The sequence below is a fragment of the Chaetodon trifascialis genome, chromosome 20 (genome assembly GCF_039877785.1).
Source record: "Chaetodon trifascialis isolate fChaTrf1 chromosome 20, fChaTrf1.hap1, whole genome shotgun sequence".
Taxonomy (NCBI): Eukaryota; Metazoa; Chordata; class Actinopteri; order Chaetodontiformes; family Chaetodontidae; genus Chaetodon; species Chaetodon trifascialis.
This window is the reverse complement of record NC_092075.1, coordinates 19,835,852-19,850,998: the sequence shown is the minus strand read 5'-3', so window position 1 is coordinate 19,850,998 and position 15,147 is coordinate 19,835,852. Positions and strand designations below refer to the sequence as shown.

General features: G+C 41.4%; 1 protein-coding gene across 3 annotated transcripts in view; it reads left to right on the top strand.

Moving 5' to 3' along the window:
* LOC139348442 (WD repeat-containing protein 7) overlaps positions 1-15,147 on the top strand; it is a 106,913-nt gene that overhangs the window by 66,930 nt on the left and 24,836 nt on the right. For all 3 annotated transcript variants that reach the window (XM_070988552.1, XM_070988553.1, XM_070988551.1), the window contains one exon: positions 8,340-8,567. In XM_070988552.1, the coding sequence (XP_070844653.1) occupies positions 8,340-8,567 (228 nt within the window). The remainder of the gene's footprint in view (positions 1-8,339; positions 8,568-15,147) is intronic.

Below are 15,147 nucleotides of genomic sequence, written 5' to 3'. Positions count from 1 at the left end.
AGAGGTAAAGAGGGTGGAGACCTTCAAATTCCTGGGAATCTACGTTGTGGCAGGCCTCACGTGGTCTTTAAACCCAGCTCACACTAGCTACGATCATCTTTTACTGTAGCTGACTGTCTGATGTTGAGTGCTGTGGGTTTCTGACAGGCATCATTTCATGCACAATAATAATAATAATAATAATAATAATAATAATAATAATAATAATAATAATAATAATAATAATCACTTGACTGGATTCACATTTACCTGGTGTCTCATAGTGTAAGAGAATGATTGAAATGTGTTTTAGCCGAGGTGTTGGAGTACAGGAGCGTTGCTCTCACTGTTCTATCCATATTCACTGAAATGTTATCATGAATTATGGAAAAAAGTTCATTTAATTTTTTGGCTGCAGGGGCCGTAAGTCTCTTAAAGGTCAACGCTGTCAGACAGCTACATGTTAGTCAAGCAGGATAATCCATCTAAAACCTGATGGATGGTCAGCAGGTGTAAGCTCACCAGGATGTGTAGTTTAAGAACTAATAAAACCAGCACTTTGACTTTGTCTGGTCTCCCTCTCTTACAAAGTTGTGCTCAGTTTGTTGGTGGTATCTCCTGCAGACGACCCCTGACCCCCCCACCCCCCTCCCGTACCGTCTAATTGAAGCGTTGTGTTTCCAGTGAGCACAGATAGCTCTTCTGTCTGTGTCTTAAGACGGTAAAATACACTTAACCTTCAGATGGACTCGGACCGGTTGGAAGGGCAGCCATCGTTCCAGGACTCAAATCTTTTTTCTCTATCAACTTAATTGTGTTTTTCAATTATTTCCCCAGATTTTCTGTCTCCTGACATTTGTAAGGACAGTGCTTACCCTCCTCCCTCCTCCTACAGCAGCAGTGCTCTTTTGTTTTATGCAACTTTTTCTTGATCCGGAGATATTTTAAGGCTCGTTTTAGGCTTGAGGCTGAGTTCAGAGTTACATTTCTGATTGTCTGCTTGTTTTTCAGTTCTTGTATATTCATTGTTTTTGTTTTGTTTTTTACCTTTTTGACTAAATCTTTTCTCTCACAGCATTTTTTCTTCCACCCTCGTTCGTTCTCACATCAGATTCCTGCTGGTATTGATCCCCTCCCTCAGTCTCTGGTGATCAGGTTTTACCAGTCTCCCATTGATTACCAATGGAGGCAGAGTTGATGTGCAGCTCAAGAGGGGAGGGATGGCAAGGTTGTTGGTTTGATTTCCCCAGCAGGGTTACCAAAAAACAAGATATATATATGTATGTATACCCTTGCTATCATAACTGAAACATAAATCTCCATACATTTAATTTATAGTTCCTTATCTCTTCATGGATACATTACATATGTTCATATTTCACTTCGGGATGGGTGGTAGTTCATTGTTCTATATAATACAATTCCACTTGTAGTTGATGGTAATTATAGCTAAATGCTGTCTTTTGTATATGAATATTCATATACAGACAGCCTTGATGAGATGCGCTAAAATATTTATCCTCATGATCTTTCATTCAGAATATTCACAAAAATCTAACCTTTCTCTGAAGTTACATAATTGAAAGAAGTATTAAATTCTTACCATGAAACAAATATTTTTCTCCAAAATATTAAGATTTTGTGCAGCCTCTCTTTGCTGACAGCTCTGAGTCCCATCTTCTGTGTGATGAGCTTGGTGGACACATGAGATCTGAGACCGTTCCCGTCCGGTTTAGGTCAGGGTCTATAAACCAAAACCTTCATTCTGCAGGCGCTGAACCATTTTTGTGTTGATTTTGAAGTGTGCTTCGGATCATTGTCCTGCTGGAAAGTCCAACCACAGCCCCTTTTAAGCTTCCTGGCAGAGGCTGTTAGGCTTTCATTTAATATCTGCTGGTATTTGATGGAGCCCATGATATACCCTGTATCAAAAAAAAAAAAAAAAATCCAGGGAAATAAGACAGCCTTCCAACATCAAAGATCCACTTCACCGTGGGCATGAGGTGCTTTTATTCTGTCTATGCCAGCCAACCTTTGATTGAAAGTCCCAGTAACGTCTGGCAAACTGTAGTTGCTTTTTTCTGGCAGCCCTCCCAAACAACCTGTGGTGATGTAGATGGCATCTGGTGCTGGTTTTGAGTCTTTCTGACCCCAGACTCAACTAACCTCTTCAATTCCCCAGCTGTGATCCTTGGAGGCTCTATTGCCAGTCGAGCCATCCTCCTCAGTGCGCACACGCTTCCTCTTCCAGGATCATTCTCAACATCTCTTGGTGTGTTAAAATTCGTAATTATTGCCCTGATAGTGGAAATGGCCGTTTAAAGTGTTTAGAGATTTTCTTAAATCCATATCCTGATTTGTGCAGCTCAACAACTTTTCATTGCACATTGTCAGTGTCTTCTTGGGTCTTTCCCAGAGTGATGAAGGAAATTTGGCCTGTCGCCTCATATTTACGCCCCAGTGAAACAGGAAGTCACAGTTTCTGACCACATCAAACAGGTGAACTCAAAGATGTAAAATATCACTAGAGATATGTTTCAGTTAGATTTTAATCATAGGATTTTTTTTAGAAACATATTTGTTTTATGTCCATGTTATTTTTTCTTGAAATGATTTTACTTTGATGCAAAGGTACGTTTTTTGTGAACGGATTAACTTTCCGATAATTTCTGTATTTGTCCGAAAAATAAAACACATTTATTTGTTTGGATTGCCACTAAATACTGAGGATGATCTAAATGAGAAGTTAATTGGTAGAGAGCTGAACCCACTCGTGTGTTTGTGTGTCTTCAGCTCTGCTCTGCTCTTCTTTCTTTCTTTCTTTCTTTCTTGCAAACAAAAATGATCTCTTGGCTCAAAACCTACATTTCACATTGCAGTTTTTTCTCCTTTTTCATGACATATTCCTGCAGTGATTGCATGGGCTCCACAGGTCGCTGCATTACACCACTCTGCCCTTTTTTTAATATATTCCTTCCTTTATGGATAATGTCATTTCAACCAGAGAGCCTTTTTATCCTGATCCATCCATGGTTTTTATGAAGATTTAGCCAAGCTGAGGCAAGCAGAGGGGAGCTTGCCCCCCCCCCCCCACCCTTACAGTTTATTGGGTTATGTTTGGGAGCAGGTTGGCCAACAAATAGGATTTAGATACAATGTTATTATAATAGATCTGCCGGTCGTGAAGGAAGCAGATCGATAGGCTTCAAATATCAATCAGCCCGTCCACACGGGTCCAGAGGCAGCAGGTACACACAGACAGGAAGTGATGCTACCTGAGAACCGTCCGCAGAAAACCTCACATCTCATGCATGATGAAAGTTCAGCAAGTTCTGCAAGTCTGTCTCAAGTCCTCTTTTCTTTGGTACCTTTGGAAAGCTTCTAACTTAGAGTAAAGTTGTGGTTTGAACGTGTGAAAACATTCCAACGTGTTTCCGCAATGAAATGTTTTCAGGAAGACAAGAAACCTCTGAAATGTTCCATCTCTCTGCTCGCTTATGGCTATGGTCAGCAGTGGGGTTTTGTCATCTTTGATATTTTATTTGCTAAAATTCTTATGTTGTTCTTGGACCTCATTTTTGTAATTATGTCCAGTTTGACTTTTTCAGCAGAGGTCAACATAGATGATACAAAAAAGTCCTGAAAGGCTTTGATTGCAGTGCAGTGGTTATAATCGTTAGCATGACCCGTAGTCAGAGTGGCCACATTTATGAGAATCACCTCCTTTACACTGCTCTAAGAAGTGAGGGACAAACGTCATAGGTTCTTCAACAAAGAAGAAAAGAAAAACTAACTAAACTAAACTAACAAAATCATATTTTCCCAACTCATCCTAAATGCACTCAGAAGAAACTCACAGAGGAGGTGACAGTAGTTTTTACATCTCTGCAGATCTTTCTCAACCAAACAGAAGGTGAAGGCAGCCTTTGCCTCCATATTGAAAGACAAAACCCATTTGAATGAATCAGCATTTCATCAGTCCTCTGTTCTTTTACTTGGTTTAGAGGTATTATTGCAGTATTATTTGGCTGGACTTGGTCATGTCACCTTTTAGTCCAGATAATTTGTAAATTGTAGTATCCGGTTTATTTGGAAATAAAATACTCTGTAATAAGTAATATTTTTAATTGTTTAAATCTGTGGTGTGTTAACAGTTTTCTGTCATGATGCGAGAACTGAAGCTCATCAGCTCAATGCAGGATTTCAGTCTAGGAAACATCCAGAGAACTGATTGAGCTTGACAGACTGGACCAGTCAGTCACTGTTAAAATGATGACTCCACCTCTACATCCTGAAATTTATCAGAAACTTTTACTACTGCAAATTAGTGTCCATCCAATCAGGCATCAGAAGGTGTGACTGAAATGCTGCTGTTTATAGACTGTGGGTATTGAACACAACTTATATACACTTTCACATCACACACTGGACTCTTTAGAAGGGCCTATCAGTGCTCCACACTCTGTGTTTTCCCCACCCCTCTCTGTAAAAACTAGGTTTATATACAACTAAAGGTCTTGATTTTGTCTCTGAAGCCTTCTGTCTGTCTGAACAGTCTCTCTCCCTCTCTTTACTTTCTCTTTCACTGTAAATCTCAACTTTTTAGTGATTCTGGTTGGGAGTCTATCTCTAATTCTGTTATCTACTGGCCCAGTCTGGCCCGGGGATGGATGCCATCTATAATCCATTTATCAGAGCCGGCCGCTGGGCCTTCTTCCAAATGACAGCTGGCCTTAAGCAATCTCATTATAAAAAGCACCAGGATATAGTATGGAAATATGGGGGGAAGGGGCTCCTAGGACCTGACAAATGGACTGAGAACATACAATGGACAAAATGGAATCCTTTTTTTAAAGGGATACATTTCTGTATTTTTAATCACACTGGTGCAGTCATATTTTCCAAAAAAACCCCATTAATGATTACACTCCTGCACAACACCAAGTGTTCATGCCAGGGACTTAAAGTCAAAGCGGCTTTAGCCCTGACTCTCACTGTTGTCCTTTTCCCTCTTTCAAAGCCTTCTGCTGACACCAGTTCACAAGAAATGACATACACTCTGGGTTTGCATGTACACTTTGTTTACACTTGGCCACATACAGTCCCAGTACTTGAATGGGCAAAGTGTGTGAAACCTTTGACTGGTACTGTATGTGTGTGTGTCTACACGGGCCAGATAACAAATCATTACATGCCAGTCAAGGTCTGTTTGAGAGACGAGAGCGTGAAAGTGCAGCTGGTACCGCTGTATAGATAGTGAGGACTATTACTGTTGAAACCGTTTCAGATATTCAGAATAAATATATATTGAAAATTGTCTTTTTCTTTTTTGCTGTAAGAATGATCAGTATGCCTTTAACAGATTGTTACCATAGCAACAAAGCTCTCACCTCAAACTTAGCCAAGGGGAGAGGTGGCGCACTTTCCTTCCTTAAATGAAGTCATTCTTAGTATTTATTCAACAATTCTAGTCTAACCTGACCATTTAAGAGCAGTCTGAAGCCAAGACTAGTCTTAAACTAAGTTTATGCAGCTGGCTCCAGTGGTTGAACTGATCATGGATCAGATAAATGCTCAGTGCGTATAGAAATGCATTTTGTCCTGACATTTTAATGAAACAGGGAGTACAATGGGAAACCTGCTCACTGTCACACCTGGAAGGAGTAAAGATTCCATGTTGGATAGACAACACATTTCCACCTTCTCAGCATGCGGCCAGAATGCATCTTGGATGTCAGTCCCTCTCAAATGCATCTTGGATGCATTTATGTTTAGCTGTTTTGACATCAGATAGCTATCCAATGCACCCAAAATGCATGAAGTCACTAAGTGAATGGGGTAATTAGGATGTAACTTACAGTCTGATTCCACAACATTCAACCTAAGCTATGTTTGAACGAACCACAGAATGAGCTTAATATTATGTTTCATTAGAGTGGAATATTTTCTTTTCATGTCAGAGGAGGTTCTTTTCCTTTCAGATGAGGTGGTGTGCCTCACAGCTGTACTCTGTGGTAAACCCTGTGAAATAATACTGATGTTAATCAGGGTTATTCTTCATCGCCTGTTTTCAGGAGTTTTTAACTCATCAGCTGAGTCAGCAGCACAGACTCTAGTCAGTAACTTTGCTCAAGCAGTTACCATGGTAAACCTTTATCCTGAGTCGTCTTTCTTTAGTTCTCAGTAATCATTCCCATCATTTAGGTTCATGTTACATCCACAAATCCAACGCGTGAAGACAAAACTCCATAAAGATAAACAGGAAGTACACACAGCAGTGAGCTACAATCGCCATTCATCACACCCAGTGTACTTGCTCACCCCTTATCCCAAGTATTGTGTGTGTGTGTTTGTGTGCGTGTGCGTGTGCCTGTGCGTGTGCCTGTGCCTGCGTGTGTGTTGGGCGAGTGTGTGCTTGTTCCCTTACAATACAAATCCATAATAATGCTGTGCTCGCTCATCCGGAGAGAGAGAGAAAATAAGAAATAGAAATGAGAGGGTGGAGGTAGTGAGAGGGTGTGTTTGTGTGTGGGTGCGTGCGTGCACACACACGCACACACACACAGTTTCTATGCAGTCCTTTTTGGGCCTTTGATCCAAGGTGTATAAGGAGCTCTCATCTCTCACTGTGATACTCACGCACACACACGCACACACACACACATTGGTCTAACACACACTCTTGCAGCTCTTAGGGCTGCAGCAGTTTCCACTGTGTAGGCCCTGTTACATGCACACACAAAAGAAGTTATTTTGGGGTCATCTTGGTGAGCCCCCCACCAACACACACACACACACACACACACACACACACACACACACACACACACACACACACACACACACACACACACACACACACACACACACACACACTCACACACACACACACACACACACACACACACGCACACTCAAACTCACAACAAAAGGGTTTCCAGTTGCACGTGTCCAAAATCCGTCTGTGAACATGACCGTCTGTATGTGTGTGTTTGCACTATGACTAAAGGCTTTCAGTGGGACAATAAGACGTGTGTGTGTGTGTGTGTGTGTGTGTGTGTGTGTGTGTGTGTGTGTGTGTGTGTGTGTGTGTGTGTGTGTGTGTGTGTGTGTGTGTGTGTGAGTAATGGTTAATACCAGGACAATAGAAGTGTGCCTGTTCACTTGTTATCGGCTCACTGGAGACTTACAGGCCTGCTGTTTTTTTAACCACCTTTCACCATGAAAAGGAAGAAAAAGAAAGAAATGAAAATGAGAAAAAAGTCCCCTACAGAAGGAAATAGACTTTTCAGATTTTTCGAAATAAACTGCAATGTTCTTAATTTATCTAAATTTTATGTCATTAAAACCAAGAGTGTTTTCAACACAGCAATTACATTTCTGATTACAAGTCCTTCAAATTTTTCTTTTTCCTTTCCTTTCTTTGTTTCCTTATCATGTGTCAGACATGAGATGGAGTTGTGGCTTTTACTTTTACATTCATGACAGTGGGCATGAATGAGGCATGAGGCAGACTAAGCAATCAAGGAAAATGAAAATCTTTTGACTTTCATTATTGTTATTTTATATTTTTATATTATATTATTCAATGTGTGCAATATTATTTTTTTCTTTGGTTGAAATATATAACAGGCCCTCAATTAGCCATGTTATAGTGAACTATAGTGTATTGTATAATACTCAGCTTTTAATTAGAGTTACTTAAAAGGAAAAGGCAGTTGAGAAGGTTTTCTGAAAATTATCTTGATGATTGATATGTTTTTATCTTAATAGTTGCAAAATTATTATAATTTTTACACAATTTATTTAGAATCCCTGCTATAAACTGCATTGTACTGTAGTATACTATACTGCATTATGATCCACTATATTTAATGATAATGATGATCAGTGATGGCAGAGGGGATCCACTCTCCCAGAAGCCCCAGGTTCACTGCATGTTACTTGGTTTTAGTCATTTATAAAGGGGCCCTGGGTCAAGATGTAGGTTTGACCACCCTATTATTTAGTTTGTTCTCACAATGGTGCATATTTCTCAATAAATTTGTGGGGGCGTGTCAGCAGGTGTCCAGTGGCACACTGTTTGGTATGAGGAAGTGCTGTGTGATACTGAATATAATGGGGTCTCACAATTTTGGATGCTGAGCTTGAAAATTTTTTCTTGACCTTGGTATTAGTAGTTAGACCAAGTAATAATTGTTCTGTCTAAAACTGAAATGATTTAATTTCACTTTTATGTAATTTGAAATCGTGATTCATCATGTGACTCAAGTATAGAACTAAGTGAAGAAATAACTAAAATAAAGTATGGACCCATCACGAGACATTTATGTTCATGTCTCTCTCTGTGTCTCTACCAGGCTGTCTGTCCAACCTTCCACCAAACGCCAAGAAGATCTCCAACTCATACGAGGAGCGCCGCAAACAGGCCACCGCCATCGTGCTGCTGGGCGTCATCGGGGCTGAGTTCGGCGCTGAGATCGAACCTCCAAAGGGTTCAGGACGGGCTCGAGCTGGCGGACAGGCGCCTGAGGGCTTCGGACTGACAAGCGGAGGGTCATCCAACTACTCACTGGCCAGACACACATGTAAGTACAGAGATAGCTGTCGGTCATGATTACAGTGAGACCAGTCTGTCCGGAGGGACGTTTGCCTGACAGGCTTACCAAAGTGGGCTTAATGTTGGCATGTCGCAGACAGGGATGTACTGGTGAGAGGTGAAATATTTTGATGTCAGATATTTTCTTTTATAGATAATTGTCACCCAGCAGCTTTATTGTCATTTTTACTCCTCCCAGCATACACCAGGGCATCATTTCTCATTTTCTGTGAGTTCCTGCATTCTTAAGGTGTTGCTGGGGGTGTGTCACTTAGCATCTTTGCTGTAGTTTGGAATGGGTTCAGCTAAAGTGGAACTTTGTGAGATATAAATGCCGCTACTTGCTAAGTTGGACCTGGTTTCCCTGACAGAATGGATGCAGATCCAGGTGGACAACAGCTAAATCTTGTTAGTACGGGACTCTTTTTGTGTTTCCACTATATTTTACAAATATGGACTTCAAAAGGTGATGGTATGCTGTTTGGGAAGCATGTGATGTCAGCGACTGTGGGATGGACTACAATGGCAGAAGTAGTGCTGACACTGTTATTGATTTTCTTTCTTCGTGATTCTTTATTTTTCTATAATCTTGTTTCAGTTTGTAATTGTTTCCTTGGACTTTTATACTGTTGTGTGTGTGCTGTGTCTCTTTTACTGCCAGACACAGAGAAAACTCCTTTTCCACCTTTTGGTTTGTAACCACTGACTCCAGCTTCCTTTGAATGGTCTCCTCTCCCCAAACAGTAATTAGGGCCTGGACATCTTCGTTTGTCCAGCAAGTATTCCCCATTGTTCTTTTTTAGCCACTGTGGCTGTGCGGCTTTAGGGATGGCAGTGTCAGTCAGTCCATCACTTTGGTCTGGATTGAAATATCTCAGCAAATATTGGGTGGGCAGCCGCTCATTGTCCCTCAGACACCGAATCCCTCTGGCTTCTTTGATCAGCTGAACTTCACTCCAGCAGCAATATGAGGTTGACAGTTTGGGCTTTGAGTGAACCACCAGCAAAATTTCCCTAATAACTTTGGTCTTCCCCTGACTCATCTTGATGCCATCCTTGTCCAGTCTTTTAGTTTATTACCAAATACCTGCAAAAAACAATGGTGTTGCCAATCAGGTGCCACTGTAGCTCTTTGCAGAGTGTTAGCAGGCTAACATGCTAAACTAAGATATAAAACACATTAAACACTTCAACATACTAGCATTGTCATTGTGAGCATGTTAGCATGCTAACGTTAGCATTTTATCTCAAAGCACGACTGTGCCTAAGTGGTGGTTCTAAAGTGGTGGTAACTGTTGTTGGGTTGTTGTAGTTGTCCTTGTGACGTCACATCTGCTCAGCCTATCACAGTCTCAGTGATTACTGTTGTGGTCCAGAATCATGGTTTGTCCAAACTACACAACTGACAAAGTAGAAACTTCAGTGTTGGATTAGAGGTGAGGAGAGAGATGGGATTGATTTTCACCCACCAAGCTTGACACCTTAAGGAGCTTGGCATTGACTTTCACACGCACTCACACTCACACACACACACACACGCATGCACTCACCGAGCCCAGCCCATGCCACGCTGTGCCTGCAGCGTTGGACCTTGGTGGGCATCAAACCTGCACTAAGCAGAGCTGCTCTTCCATCCTGCTGCTCTGGAGCTTTGATTGGCTGCCTCTGGGGGCGTCCGCCCAGCGACAGAGCCTGTACTCTCACTGATAGGCTGTGAAGCGTGTTGCTGCTTAGTTGGACCTGTCCACAGCGGTCAGCTCACCTGTGTGGACTCACCGGACACACACACATACGCGCACACACAGAACCCCCAGAAAACCTCAAGCCCATGTCATCAAGTGAAAACAACTCAAGATTTAATTGATTCCCTCGGGTAGAGCTCCACCCTTTCCAAACCTTTCACTGACCCTTAGGCTGGGTGTCATTTCAACATTGTGATACCACATAATACTTTTTTTTTTTTAACTCAACTGAATAAACCAAACTTGTCAGTGTCATCAGTGTTTAACGTGGTCTTGATATCAAGCGGTCATACTATAACTCTGCCAACATAGGACATATAATATATGATGTGAAATAAAATTGGTATTTAAATCAGAAGTCAAATTCTAAGTTAACAAGACTAAGATCCAACACTAGACAATTTCACCATCGTTTCTCACCCAAAAACAATGGGCCTCATGGAAGAACATTTTGCGTTCTTATCCTAAGCTGCTTGCTATGTACCATGCTTTTATTTAATATGAGTGCGCCAAGTTGAACAGCAAGTCGGAGTTGCTCGCCACAGCTGACAGAGGAGGAGAAGCAGCAGAGAGTGAGGTCAGCAGGGAAGCTGACCTGGAAGCAGATCCTTATGTAGGTAGACATAATGGCCGTTCCAAGCATATGTTTCTTGTAGAAAATGGGGAAGAACAACATTTTTATGTCAAAGTCACACACCTTGTTGACCCATTCATTCACCCTGACCTCCCCCTAGGATTTTGGGGTTGTACCATCATACTACTCCTGCCTTTATTCCTAATGACAGTCACAATCCACATGGCCACTAGAGGTCCTTTACACTTTAACCTGAACATACGTGTGTTTAGACATTTGAACTAACAGCTGGTGCTGTCGATTCTCTTGGAGGACAGTCAGGACAGGAGGCTGCTCCTTTAATTGACCCTGACTGAACCCTTTAAAATATGTTATTACTGAATAAGCAGACAATTACAGTTGACTGTAAAAAGCATGTAGTGGAGGACATTTTTATGCTTTTGCCTGTTTCTTCCTCTGTTTTACACATCTCTTCCTCATCCTGTTCTTTTTCCAGCTCTCAATCAGTCTGTTGTTTTTCTCCCTCCTTCCACTCTCCATCCCCCGTTCTCCCCTCTCTGTTATGAAATTGAAAGATGGATTGGTGTTGTTGGCATACAGCGTTGTGTGTGTGATGAATGAGAGCTGTCCACCGAGAGAGAGGGAGGGTACAGTAGTCCATACGGCAGAGTATAGATTGATGTTTTCATATGGTGAGGGGGGAAATGGAGGGAAGATGGAGGGGGAGATTGAGCGTAAGGATGGAAGGAAGGTAGGACGGACAGATGATGATGGAGGGAAGGGAGGATTGGGTTGGGCAGGATAAACGAGACAAACTGTACATCAGTGTATGTACAGTTCTCTGGATGGTAATGCTCAGTGTAAATGTCAAAATACCTCAATTCCCCTCTGAGGCCCATTCAGTGTGAACGGTGGCATTTTCAAACATTCATGAGAGCTGATTGGAAATTGAGTTTTATTTTGTCTTATAGAAAACCAGATGATGGAAGCTACAAAGCTCTGCTGTGGATCAGACACATCTGCATTTTCAATCTGTAAAACACTGAAAATGGTATTAATACATAGAATTAAGTTATACACATCAGGAATACTTTACCAGCAATGCTTTTGTCAGTGTGTGAGATAATCACAAAGTCCCTTTCAATCCACATGTTTTTCTGCATGTTTTCAGTCTTTGTATACAAAAAATCTGAGTGGAATGTTTACAGTAATACTCTGATAAAAGTGCTTTAGAGGGTTTTTGTCACTCTTTCACACACACACACACACACACACACACACACACACACACACACACACACACACACACACACACACACACTCACTCACTTGTGCAGTCGGCAATGATTTGGGGTCCAGTGTGTTGCCCAAAGACACTAGGACATGTGGACTGGGCTAGGCAGGGATCAAACTACCAACCCTGTGGTCAGCGGACAGCCACCCCCTGCCAGAATAAAGATCTGCGTGGAGCCACGAGATTGTAAATTTCCTCAAATTATTACATGAATCCGACAGAAATATAGTCTTTAAATCACATTTTTTCCAGTGTTTCTGTTCATTTAAAGTTTGACATGCACTCTTTTGATCAAGTTATGTCATTGCACCATCTTCTAGTGCAGTGGTTTAATGGTGCATGGCTGTAAAATTAGGGCCACCAGCTGTTAATCTTGATGAAACGACTCCTAATATTCACATAACTGTTAAATATTTTAGTATTAGCCACATATTAGACTTAACATTGATTACCAAGAGGTGAGGGTTAAGTGCCTGGTCACACTAGAAATTGGCACATTGAAAGTAATTTGCATGCATTCCTGAATAGAGACTCCTTGCAGGACCAGTCTGCTCTAGCTGGTGATATAACCGCTAACATGCTAGTTAGCAAGAAACAAGCAAGGAATGCATACTAAACAGTACAATAGCTAGCCAGACTACTCACCTTACTAACTGCCAGTTAGTGGTGGACTGTTACACAAATATTCTTGATGTACACAGTGGTTGTTGACCAAATACCTCTCAGAATCAGAATCAGAGTAAGAACACTTAATTGATCCCCGAGGTGAAACTGGCTCAGTTGCGGTTCCTCCCTTATAGAACATAAATTAGGGTTAGGAGTAGGAAACAAGGAATATCTCAAAGAATATGTAAAGATATGTTAACTATATTACAATATAAATCAACTATAGATAATAAACAATATAACACATATATATAAATATGTAAACTATGTGTATTATGCTGCAATGAATAGCAACCATCTACAGTATCTCATTATTTTCAACTTTTTTCATATAGATATATAGACACAGCCTCTCTTCCTCTCTCTCCCTCAAACCGGCTCTCATTCTTTCTCTTTTTGTTACTTAGTTCTTTCTCTCCTCTCTGCAGCCAGTCAGGTCCGGCACTCATCCACTAACCAAGTCCCCAACATTGATTTACCTTCACCTCTCATTTAAGCTCAAACAGAGGAAGAGAGAGAGAAAGGGGGCAGGCCAGATGGAGGAAACAAAGTAGAAAGCCTGTTAGTAGTCGACTCGGCCTGGTAAACTTTAGACATCACCAATCTGTCATTATTTCACACTCTCTACCTCCCTCCCTCCTTCCTTCCTCCCTCCCTCCCCTCTCCTCCTCCTCCCGCTGTAAACACCCTCTCTGTGTTAATGTGACATGTTTACTACTCTAACTAACAGCTCATTATGGCCGGCTGATGCTTTGTCAATAGCTATTGGTTCATTTGGGTACGTGCCTGCCTTTAAAAAGATGTCCGTCGAGGGAAATGGAGCTGAATACAGTCCTCGCTCACTTCCTACTCCCTGACTCGAGGGGAGGGGCTGTAAATTTTAAATCTCAATACAGCCAATTACAGCACTGATTGTTAACAGCCATCTGTAATTGTCCAGGGGGCAAAAAGTGCAAATATGGCTGTCAGATTAAACCTCTGTCAGCTTCATTATAAACACACACACACACACACACACACACACACACACACACACACACACACACACACACACACACACAGTCCCTGTCACTGCTCACAACATTGAACTTTGACCTCATGACCTCTGAGGCCTGTTCTGTGCTGCTGGTTCCCTGTGTGAAGAGCACGTACATGCATATTAACACTGTCAGGGGTTTGACTGGTAACATTTTGCCCCATGACCCCAAATCATGATACCTCCCTCATCCTCCCACACAGTCACCTACCAAGTTTATTTATTGATTATCGGTTTATTTGAAGCTAATGTTAAGTTGAGTTCTTATCAAGTCATATGGATTTTAGCAACAGACATCCTGTAGCTTGTAGCATCTTACACTCATTTTGGCATCAGATCCCAGAACATATTATTTTTCAAAGGATAAGGCTGGTATTGTTACATATGTTCTAACTGTTAGCACATTCCTTGAAAGGACCAAAACAATGTTTCCAAAAGCACCCTGACTACCCTGTTTTGAGTACCCTTATACGTAACAGTAATTTAAAGCAGAAAATACAAGAATTAAAGCTGATACAGCACCAAACAGTATTCCAAAAAAAATATGCGAATCTTTGTGAAACAGCAGGAAATGTATATTGTGCTGTGAGAAAACGAGGAGCAGGTATGAGATTTGAACACAGTGTTGTGAGCATCATGATTTTCATTTGAGGTGAATCAGAGCTTTGGGAAAGGCATAAAGGAATAGTATAACTGAGCGTCATTGATTTCTGTTGGTGGTCTTGATGATTTGTAATAATCACTAACTGGAGGTCAAAGTTCATTCAACTCCACATCACTGTTGATATTTATAGCCCACTGTTTGTGTGTATATTGATGTGTATAACAAAAACACGATTGATTTTAGGTGTTACTGGTGTTTGCTCACAGCATGTGGATCACCAGCTGAGGGTCAAAGTTCACCACCCTGTCACTGATTCAGTCATAATACACAAACAACACACCACTCTGCATGTTTGACTCCAATAGACATAAAGTAACTGCCAACAGCATTGGCGCCGATGTCCATCTCTTACAGTCTATGTAGCCCATAACAACGTAGCACAACAATGCTAACACAGTTAGCGCTCTATCTGTCGCTGCTGGTATATAACAGTCAGACCCAGTGATGCTAACATGGTTAGCCTCTAGCTATATCTTTCATAGTCCTATACACAGGCTGTGTGTGTGTGTAGAAATAAACCAATAAAGAAGGAGGTTTGCCATTTAAGGCGGGCTGATGATGAAATGCTTGGAGATCCAGATGATGAGATTAGC